General features: G+C 56.5%; 2 protein-coding genes across 2 annotated transcripts, besides 4 other annotated features; both read left to right on the top strand.

The window, feature by feature from the left end:
• Positions 1-304: 304 nt before the first annotated feature.
• Positions 305-328: a microsatellite.
• Positions 329-889: 561 nt separating this feature from the next.
• Positions 890-912: a microsatellite.
• Positions 913-1120: 208 nt separating this feature from the next.
• Tco025E_06026 (putative variant surface glycoprotein) lies at positions 1121-1687 on the top strand (the record flags this gene model as incomplete). Its single annotated transcript, XM_029372915.1, has 1 exon — positions 1121-1687. The coding sequence occupies one exon, from the start codon at positions 1121-1123 to the stop codon at positions 1685-1687; it is 567 nt and encodes a 188-aa protein (XP_029227105.1).
• A 23-nt stretch (positions 1688-1710) lies between these two features.
• Positions 1711-1745: a microsatellite.
• A 419-nt stretch (positions 1746-2164) lies between these two features.
• Positions 2165-9727, top strand: Tco025E_06025 (uncharacterized protein; the record flags this gene model as incomplete). The annotated part of the gene is made up of 1 exon (XM_029372914.1): positions 2165-9727. One exon carries the CDS (start codon positions 2165-2167, stop codon positions 9725-9727), a length of 7563 nt encoding a protein of 2520 aa, XP_029227104.1.
• Positions 9728-9814: 87 nt separating this feature from the next.
• Positions 9815-9844: a microsatellite.
• Positions 9845-9941: the final 97 nt, after the last annotated feature.

Raw genomic sequence — 9941 nt, 5'->3', positions numbered from 1 at the left:
GATGCCCATTCCCTCTTTACCTTTTTCCTACTTTAAAATTCATCGTGCCAGGTACGAAGGGGAAGGAACTCCGGGTGAATGGGTGACTCGCTTTCTCTCTCTGTGTGTGGGTGGATGGATGCACGATAGAAGTGGCGGTGGCGCCGTACAGAGAGAAGTAAAGGACACAGTTGTATCCCTGTTTGTTTGTGGTGTTTGTTCACGAGCTGCCGGCCTTCCACTCTCCAAGTTATCGGCTTCACACACAAGCACACCGTCACATATGTATATATTAGTCTCTGTTTTTTTCCCCTCCCCCCTCTTATGTGTGTGTGTGTGTGTGTGTTTGGCCCGCATTTCGTCAGGCCCGTAGCCCCAGCAGTCGGGGCCAAAGTATAGTGTTTTCTTTGCTGTGCCGCAGGGAAGCATTGAGAGGAGGGGAGAAAGCGACGAGGGCAAGATGAACGCACAGGCTGAAGCAGGCGGGGCGTCGCCAAATGCGGAGATCGTCGTGGCCCTGACTCGGCTTGAGGGCGCCATGGCACGCGACTTGGAGGCACTTCGACAGCGGCAGGCCGCAACGTTTGCGGCGGAGCAGCCGTCGTCGTCCCAGGAATTTTTGTACGCCAATGAAGAGGTGGTGGTACCACAGCGCATCGTGGCATTGCGCGCCAAACGTAGTGCCATCACGAATACGATGATGCCCCCGGAAGAGGATGGCTGCGAGTAGCAGAGTCAGTGGCGAGAATCCACTAATTGCTTCTCTGCAAAAGTATGCCGTGCGTCGTTTTTTTCTTTTTCGTTTATTTTGTACAATTATGCTAATTTCCTCTTCCCCACAGTGCGTGGGCTGCTGCTGGGATTCCCACTACCAACAAACTCCCCCGTTTTTGTGTGTATGCATATATTTTTCCTTCGTTCGTTCGTTCGTTCTGCTTCTGTTGCTCCTTCCCCTTGAGGCGGTTCTGTGGTGTGAAGAAGCACGGCAATCCACTAGGGAAGGGCGGGGGCGCGGATCGAGTGGCTGGCGGCGAGCGTCCACCAAGCTCGTCCGTCCTAGGGAGAAGACCGGGAAACGTTGCTAGCACGTAGGAAAGTGTGGTGGGAAGGGAAAAGGGAGGGCGACAGCTGACACTGAAGTATGCTGCGTCTTTGTAGAGTGTGGCTGCGGGTGCAGTCGCACCAGAAGAAGAAGTCGCAGCATCCCAACGCAGGCACGCGCTTTGGCCGTGTGTACAACCGTGGGTTCATCCGCTACGGTTTCGGTGGCTTCGGCATGAGTGTTTACACACCAAAGAAGGATCGCACCTTCCGTGTCCAGCCGCTACCGCCTCCGTCTGGGGACGCCTTCGCGGACAACACATCGCTGGTGCCTACCACGCGAACGCTGTCGCCCAACTTTCGTGCCTTTGCACTGCAAGACGGCGGGGTGCTCTTTTCTCACCCATCCCATGATCAGATTATGCGTTGGGGTCAGGGCGTGCTGACGGAGGAGACGAAGGCCACTGGGATGACCTCCATGGACAACTACGTCAACTCCCGCATTCAGTCCATCATAGCAGAGAATACCGTGGAAAATGTTGCGCTAAGCCATTGGCGTCGGCGACACATGTGGAATCTTATCAAGTCACACGGGAAACTGCAACGGCGGTGGGGCGTGTCGGATGAGTCGAAGGGTGCGCGATCAAACATTTACGGGCGTTCTTAAGGATTCCGTGTTTTACTTTTTTTTGTGTGTGTGTGTGTGCTTTTGGTGTGAGGGGGTGAATTCCGCGTCTGGTATGCCCTGTGTAGTATTTCATGCACACAAATGATTTTGCGCCTGTTTCTTTCTCTGTGAGTGTAGACGCAGGTGTGACTGTGGTTGGTGGTGCGCTTGCTGTTTTTGTTGTTTTTTTTGTGGTCGATGATGTTAGGCGTGTAGAAGCAGAGCGTGCGTGCAGGCGCACCGCTGAGCCACGCAGTTACATGCTTCCTTATATATTATATTGTTCCTGTTTTTCTCGCGATCAACACTTTCTGGTGTTGTTCTTCTGCTCTTCCGTCCAGGTGTGACACTTTTTTGATTGCTGTTGCTGTTCTTCCCCTTTTGTTTGTATTGGCAGGCCGTGTGTGGGGCCACTTGCGCGCGTGCGTGTGTGAGTTCTTTCTCTGCTGGCTATTGTCATAGAATAGGCTTGGTAAAATGATTCATCCCTATGCCCTTCTTCTTAGCGGGCTGCTCACCTCTTCAGCGGCGTTGGGCGGCCACCTCCCTGCCGCCGTGCTGCTCATGTATATGATGCTGTTGCGCAACGCAAAAGGTGCGACCTCGTCGGTGGTTCTTCTGCTAGCTTTTCTCTTTGCACTATTGCAGCTGCTCTCCACGCTCATCGTGAATCTAGTCACTGCCTTCTCCCCCGGGACGTGGAAAGTGCTCTTTGGCGATCACCGTGTCTTGGTCGAGTCTTTTGGCGTCTACGAGGCAGGGCCGGGCGCCAAGGCATGGATTGTTGCAGGAGCCTGCATCCCCTCCGGGCTCACTGCTGCGTACATTATTCTCTTCCGACGAAAACTGTCACGCCGCGTCTGCTTGGGGCATACGCGCCCGCTGCTAACAACGATGGCTTGGGCCTTCATGAGCGTTGTGACAGCATTGATCGCCCCGACCGTCTTGGCTGGGGCGCTCTTGTTGATTGGCATGGCTTCCTTCTCGTGTGTGTCGCTGGGGGCAAGCACACTTGTATTCGGAGCGGTGCCTTCTCGGCATGGTCGCTTTTCGCTCCTCGTTCTGCATGTCTGCTCCGTGTGTGGGACCTTTGCGAGTTGCATCATTTTGGTGGCCTCATGTGTTGCACAGAATAGCGCCGTTGCCTACGTCCTGGGCGAGGTCGACCCCATGTACGGTTTGACGAAGTTGTATCATCAGCCCGTGGACATCGCCGTCCGTCGCTTTGTACAGCTCTGTCTCATGATGATTACACTTTTTCTCGCCCAAATGGCGGTGGAGTGTCATGGAAGGGAGGTGCAGCAACAAAATGTGCGTGAGCCGCTTCTGCGTGAGGAGGCCTCGAGAAACGTGCCTCGCGTGAGTGAAGGAGTTCGGAGTGCGACACCCGTGGCGGTAGTTTTTAACCGTGTCGACAATGCCGATGCTGGGGCTGCTCCTTCTCCTCGGCAGCAACGTTGCTCGCTTGCAGTGGATACACCGCACGGGCGTTCCCAAACAGGGCGTTCATCTCTCTGCAGCAATGCTGTTGTCGGCGTGAGCCTCATCGAACGGGTTGTGCTCGTTTTTGGTCATGCTGGCACGTGGATGCTGCGGAAGCTGCTTGCCAGTTCCCGCCTCGTGCCGCTGGCGCTCATGGCTGCCAACATGATTACCTTCCCCACCGTAGTCTCATTGGGTTTGTTGCCGACGATGATGCTGGGACAGATTTTGCACGCTCAGTCCTTTGCGGCGCTTTTGCGGCCAACGCTGCTGCTCGCTTTTTTCCTCGTCAATGCCCAGTACGTTGTTTTTGCCACTGATACGGCCCAGCCAGACATCGTACGGCGCCTCTTCTTGAGCGACAAGGGGCGGTGGCTTGGTTTGGCGCAGCTGATCGCCAACGAGACTGTCTTTCTTGCGATGCTTGCGGCCTATGTAGTTATTCGCCACCACGCCCGCCTTGTCCAGCTGGAGGAAAATGAATTGGGGGACGACAACGACGACGACGCCGCCGTGCCGCCAGCGCCGCGGCCACGGTCATTATCTCCGGGGCTGCCTTCACGTACGCCTCGGGAGTCTGCGACGACGTCGAGAGGGAGTGAAAATAGTAATCACTGCGTCAACGAAGAGGCTCCTTTGGACTTTCTGGGGGTACGGCGAGTCGCGGAACTCAAGTTGGGGGCTCAGCGTGTGGCGGAGCTGCTTACGTATCTTCCTTCTGACCCACTTGAAGGCTCCGAGGCATTTGCGAAGCTCTTTGCTTCTCTGGTTGGGCGGCGACCCACCGCTGAGGAGGATAGATGCCTTTGCAAGGATGGGATTGGCGACGCCCTCTTGCTTGAGAAGCTGCATGATTCACAGCGTCCTCTGCTATCTTATTATGTTCTTTGGACAGGTGTGTTGTTGATGCGTCACGCCGTTCTCATTGCGCTGTGCCTTCTCTTCCTCGTGGGTTCCTTTGCGTACCACATGGACCTTCTACACGCGGTTGTGTTACTGCTGTTTATCCTCTACTTCCTCCTTCCAGAGACTACTGACAATGCGTGGATGCTTGTGGTGGTATATCTGATGTGCTTGACGTCGTTTGAGCTCATATTTACCTTTGTGAGTGGGTTCGTTACACTTCCCACATACGTTGCGGGCACTCCGTTGCAGTACGCCACAATTGGGTTGGTTCCACTGCGTTCTCGCTACGAGGCTGTTCCGTATGTACTGGCTGTTTTTGTTCTGACGTTTTTGTTCTTGCGGCTCCGTGTGTGCCGCTCATGGGGGACCGCTGTGTCACTGCACGAGTGGGACCGCTTCTGCCGCTCCAACGTCGCCCGGAAATGGTCCAGGCGGGCCACGATGACGGTGGCCACGACGGTGTTCGTGGCATTAGGCGTGTTTCTGCATTACTCTCTTATCGTGGAGGGGTTTCTTGCGCTCTTTCTCCTTCTCACCATATCCGCAGCCGCGCTTGCCCTATCAAACACGCTGTTTAGGGCGTTGTGGTGTGTGGCGTGCGTCTACGGCGGCGTTGTGGTGGCGGTCACCTCCGTCTGCCAGTTTACACAGTTGGCGGGGGTGCTGCGGGAGTATGTCTTCCAGCGCCTCTGCCCTGGCGACGACGGCAGCAGCAACGCCAACGCTGTTAGGCACTGTGAGCAGGAGATTGGGTTGTACCCGGCGCGTGAGGACATGCCGCTCACCTTTTTCCTCGCCCCGTGGTTCCTTGCCTTTGCCACGGCGATGACGCACTTCGCCCTGGACCGCGAGAGCGAGGCACCGCCCACACGACCCGAGCACGATGAGGAAGCGGGCAGGGGCGTGGACGCGACGCAGCAGCAGGAAGAGCAACCCGAAGACCAAACTGACGGTGGGCAGAGGTTTGTGCATCCGGACGGCGCATCTTTGCCTTCGTTGGTTAGTGACGATCAGCGCTTTATTCGGCACTCCCTGCGGCTGCTCGCGGCGATGGACACCGTTGGCGAGTGGGTCGCCGCCTTTGGCGCAGATTACGGTGGAGTGCTGGGGTGGGTGTCGCTTTTCCTGCTCGCCACGTCTCGGTTCACGGTGATAGACTCCGTCTACGTGGTGTTCTTTCTCCTTGACTTCACCCACATCTCCGTGTTGGTTTATTGCGTGCTGCACATCCTTGCACTCTACACCTACAAGTTTTCCTTTGTCGCTGAGATTACCTACAGCTTTCGTGGTGTGCCGCTCGCTGCATTTATTGGTTTGGAGAAGGGTGGTGGGGACTCGCCCCTTGAGCTTGTGCTTGGCCCGGTGTTAGTTTTTTTCGTCATGCTGCTGTGCATTCATACACGTGGGGCCAACAAGGACATCCGACGTCGTCAGCGCACGGAGGGTCCGGAAAGCAGCAGCTGGAAGAGTGTCCTATGCACGCAACTATTTTTCTACGCCGGCTACGAGGGACTGGTGTTGACGCTGCTTATTCTCCTTGCCTCTTCCAGCGATTCTTGCAGTGGGGCCGTGGTGGGATTGTTACTGCTGCCGCTATTACTATTGACGGGGCGGCAGCGACTATATCGGGCGTCTCCCTCCTTTTTCCTTCTGATGCTGCTGCTTTCCCTCATCCTCGTCTGGCAATACGCACTTCTGCTAAATGCCGCGCACAACGTGTTTCCCACGATTGTGAATTTTGCTGAAACAAACGACGCGAGTGACACCTGGCGGCGCTGGGTCTTTGCCTCACACTACCACACCCTCGTGGGGTGTTTTATAGGCATTATGCTCCTCCACACAAATCGCCAGCAGTCTGCAGACACGGCCGTGTCCTTCTCTGTGCTTCGCTCCCAGTTTAATGGGCACACCACCTTGGTTGGGTTTGTGCGTGCGGCGTCTGTGAGGTCGCTGCAACGTCTACCACGTGACTCCTTTGACCGCGTCGTCCCTTGCTTTCTGGAGACTTCACCGCCAAGCCGTCTTGGAAGTGTGACGACACTTGTTGTCTATGCCGTGTCGTATCTGTGCCCCGTGGCCGTCTTTTCCTTTGCCGCGGGTGTGGCGTCACCGCCCTCCGTCGTGAATCTCATATTGCTCATTGCTGGGCTGTTGCAGCTGGGACAGATGGAAATGCTGCGTTGGTGCTTCTTCTCCCTCTGGCCGTTCATTGCGGCGGCGTACTGGCTTCTCATTTGCCTCCCCGTCGTCTGCAACGCACCGTACGTGCGGCAGTTTCTGGCGGAGCATCGCAGTTTCAGTGAAGTTGTGGGCGTCATGCAGGCAGGTGAGCCCTTCCTGCTGGGCCCGCTACATGTCTTGCTTCTTTTCGTGGTGACGGTGCAAACACGTGTTTACAACGAATTCCGCTATACAAAGGTTCTGCGGCACCTCTACGACCGCACCTCTACGCGGCATTCGCGGCACGAGGAGCTGTGGGCGTGGCTGCGGGCAAAGTACGGGGCGGAGCAACAGTTGGCGGACGCCAAAAGCCGAGCCCTTCGTGCGAAGCTGAAAGAGATACGGAGCACCCTGTGCAGGGTCAACGGGGCGTGGGAGCCGGAGAATATTCCCCTCGAGAAGTGTACGGCCGAAGGGGTAACCGGCGAAACTGAATTGCAGAATGACGAGATGACCATGATGGCGTTGCGTCCGCGTGCAGCAAACGATGATGCGGAGGATAGCGACGCCGCCGTGCCGCGGCTGCAAAAGGACGAAGGAGCATGCTCGTCGAAGGAGATGGAGAAGAAGGAGGAGAAGGCATTGACTGACGAAGACATCAAGGACGCACATTCAATGCCCGACGGTGGTGGCGCACGCAAGCGGAGTCTAAGGACGCGTCTTCAACGCACCATCTATGCGAGCGCCACAAGATTCGCCAATTGGCTTGCACTGCGTACATATGACCCGCGCCGTCACACAGCCGCACGTTACCGGGGGCTCCACACCCGCCTGTTTTGGGTTGCTCTTCGAGCCTTGGAGCGGCATACCGTGATGGTAGTACTTCTTGTGACTATGATTAACTTTATGCTTTCACGATGTTTGTGGGAGTTGCTGCCTTTTTGCTTTATACTTTTGGTGGCGATCACCTACCACCCCTTTCCGCCACGCTCTATTTTTGTATGCCTCTTTTACTACGTGGCATTTGGGATACTCCTGAAGGAGCTGGTCGAGGTTGTGCTTGCGCACGTTTCCTACTCACCGTCGCTTCTCGAATTTCTGAGGTGGACGATTCTGCACGTGTCGGAGGGCGCCTATTGGAAGCAACGGATTGGGTACTCGTATGTTATGATGGACTTTGTTGTTTTTGCGACGCTGCTGCTGCATCAAAACACCTGTCTGGCGAACGGCGTCTACAGCCAAGAGGGCATTTTGCGGTCGAGGGAGTGTGAGAACCCTCCAGAAGCCGCGCAAGGCGTCAGTGGGGGCAATGATCCTCCTGCCGCCACTGGGGCTGCTGCTTCTTTGGATTTCTCGCCAGTTTCTTTTGCGGATGCCGCGTCCGCGACGGAGCAACTGGCGGGGAAGCAGCAGCAGCAGCAGCAGCAGAAGGGGCGGCAGGTGGCCTCCCCACCGGAGGCTTCCGCCGGTGTCGGCCGCACACAGGGGGCGATGGGAGTGCGCCAGAAAGTGTCTCTGCTCGTGTTTGGTTTCGTGCAAAATGCCGTCACCACCCCTGGTGTTGGCAGAGACTGGTACATCTACTCCTTAACCGTGGATGCCGCCGCCTTGGTGGTGTTTGTGCTTGGCTACAACAAGTTATCCGGCGGGGCGGAGGACACGCTCCAGGAGAGCCTCAGGCGGAACCTTCTCCCCGGACCCATGGTGATTGTGGTCCTCGTCTCCATTCTGTACATGATTGCCGATCGCATGCTGTACGTTACACAGTGCATGAAAGGGAAACTGCTCTTGAACACCATGAGTGGCGTGGCCTACTGTCTCTGCTACCTATTGTGGGGAAACCTCGTAGCGGTGCAGTCCCGCATCGTGGGGAACTTGTACTTTACGCTGAAGATCATTGCCCTGACAATTGCGGTGCTTCAGCTACGTGTTGGCTACCCGCGGCATCGTCGACATGACCCGTTTACATGCACGGCCGGCCGCTCCTGGATTATGGGGTGCTTGTATGCATTGTACCGTGGAGTGCCGTTCCTTTGGGAAGTTCGAGTCGTGACGGACTGGACGGTGGAGAAGACGGCGTTAAGCCTTGACAGTTACCTCAAGATTGAGGACCTCTACGACATTGTCTTTGAGCGACAGTGCAGAATACACGAGGCGCGTGAGCAGCAGCCTGTGCTGGGTACGCCCATTTGCCGTTCCGCAAAGCTCAGTATAGGCCTTCCGCGTCTCGCCTTGATCCTACTAGCGCTGATGGCCCCACTTGTGTACTACTCCACCTTTAACCCTGCAATGGAGTCCAATGCGGTGACGCAGCTGCGCGTGGGCCTCTCCTTCACGTCCTTGCAGCCTTTTTACGCGTCGACGACGTTTACCGCAGAGGCGATTCCCAAGGAATGGGCTCTGTGGTTGGCCCGCACACGTCCCTCGCTGGGGCAGGGGGGGATCATGAACACGAAAAAGACGTTGCAGCTAGTTACGCTAAGTTCCTGCAGCAATGATCTGTGGCCAATCAGCCCGCAGGCATTCCGGCGACTCAATGAGCAGCTTGCCGCGGCGGTGAGTAACAAAACGACCGTGCAAATGTATCATTCACTCGAGCTCACACGCAGTGGGACGGCGAATCCCGTCTCCTACACACAAAGTTGGACCGTCTCCTCGACGACAGCTCAGGCGATTCACTACATGTTGAATCATCCCATTGCACATGGCACGAATTCCGTTTTGCTGCATAACTTTTACACTCCTTTTCTTTTTGTCCACCCCGACGGCTTTGCCGCGTTTGGCGATGGAACTGGGAGAAATTTCATGGACTGTAGTATTGTGCTCCGGCAGGAGGTGGAGCCGGCGCTAAACTACACAGTCCGTTACTGGTGTGTGAAGTGTCAATCCCTCTTTACGGGCGGAAACGTCCCGAGTGCCAACCTCACACGCTTTCCAGAGTGGGACTGCCTCTCCACCGGAGAGGGATGCAGCAGCTTTGACTTTGAGTTGCGGAACGGGGATGACGGCTACAACCCGGTGTCTATGTACTTTGTGATTCTCTCCGACCCCTCTGTCGGCGGCGTGTCTTTTCTGCAGGGCATCGGCATCGTCGCTCTCTACACGACGTTTGTGCTCGCCCTGGGCCGGATCTTCCGCGGAATGTTTGCTGACAAGGCAAAGCACGCGGTGCTGACCGCCATGGCGGACCCCACCCCAGTCGCCCAGCTGATTGCGTACATCGAGCTGGCGCGGGAGTGCGGCGACCTGCGGCTGGAGCAGTCGGTGTACTTCGAGCTGGTCGACCTGCTGCGATCGCCCGAGCGGCTGCTGCATCTGACGGGGTTCAACCGACGGCTGTACGACGCGGAGACGGAAGTTTCGCAGTCCCCGCGTCCCTCTGCGAGCGGCGCCCCCGCGGAGGAAACCGCCTCGCGCCACGATGACACGCCACGGGCACCGGCGACGGGTGCCTCCACCGCCGGCGACGGCGCGCACGAGAAGCGGGAGTAAATCGCACGCCCCACCACCATCACCCCCACATGGTCCCATGGAAGGTCTACCGGCGAGCGTTCTGCATTGTCTCTTCGCCAGAGAATGAAAAAGAAAACCAAAACAATAAAAAAAAAAGGAATGAGCAGCAAATTTTCCATCTGGGTGATTAGGATTTTTTTTTTGTAATTGTGCGTGTTTCCTTCTAGTGCCGTTGTTAATGTTTGTGTATGTG

Source organism: Trypanosoma conorhini (genome assembly GCF_003719485.1).
Source record: "Trypanosoma conorhini strain 025E chromosome Unknown Tco_14.4_contig_00383, whole genome shotgun sequence".
NCBI lineage: Eukaryota > Euglenozoa > Kinetoplastea > Trypanosomatida > Trypanosomatidae > Trypanosoma > Trypanosoma conorhini.
This window is presented reverse-complemented; position numbering and strand designations above follow the sequence as displayed.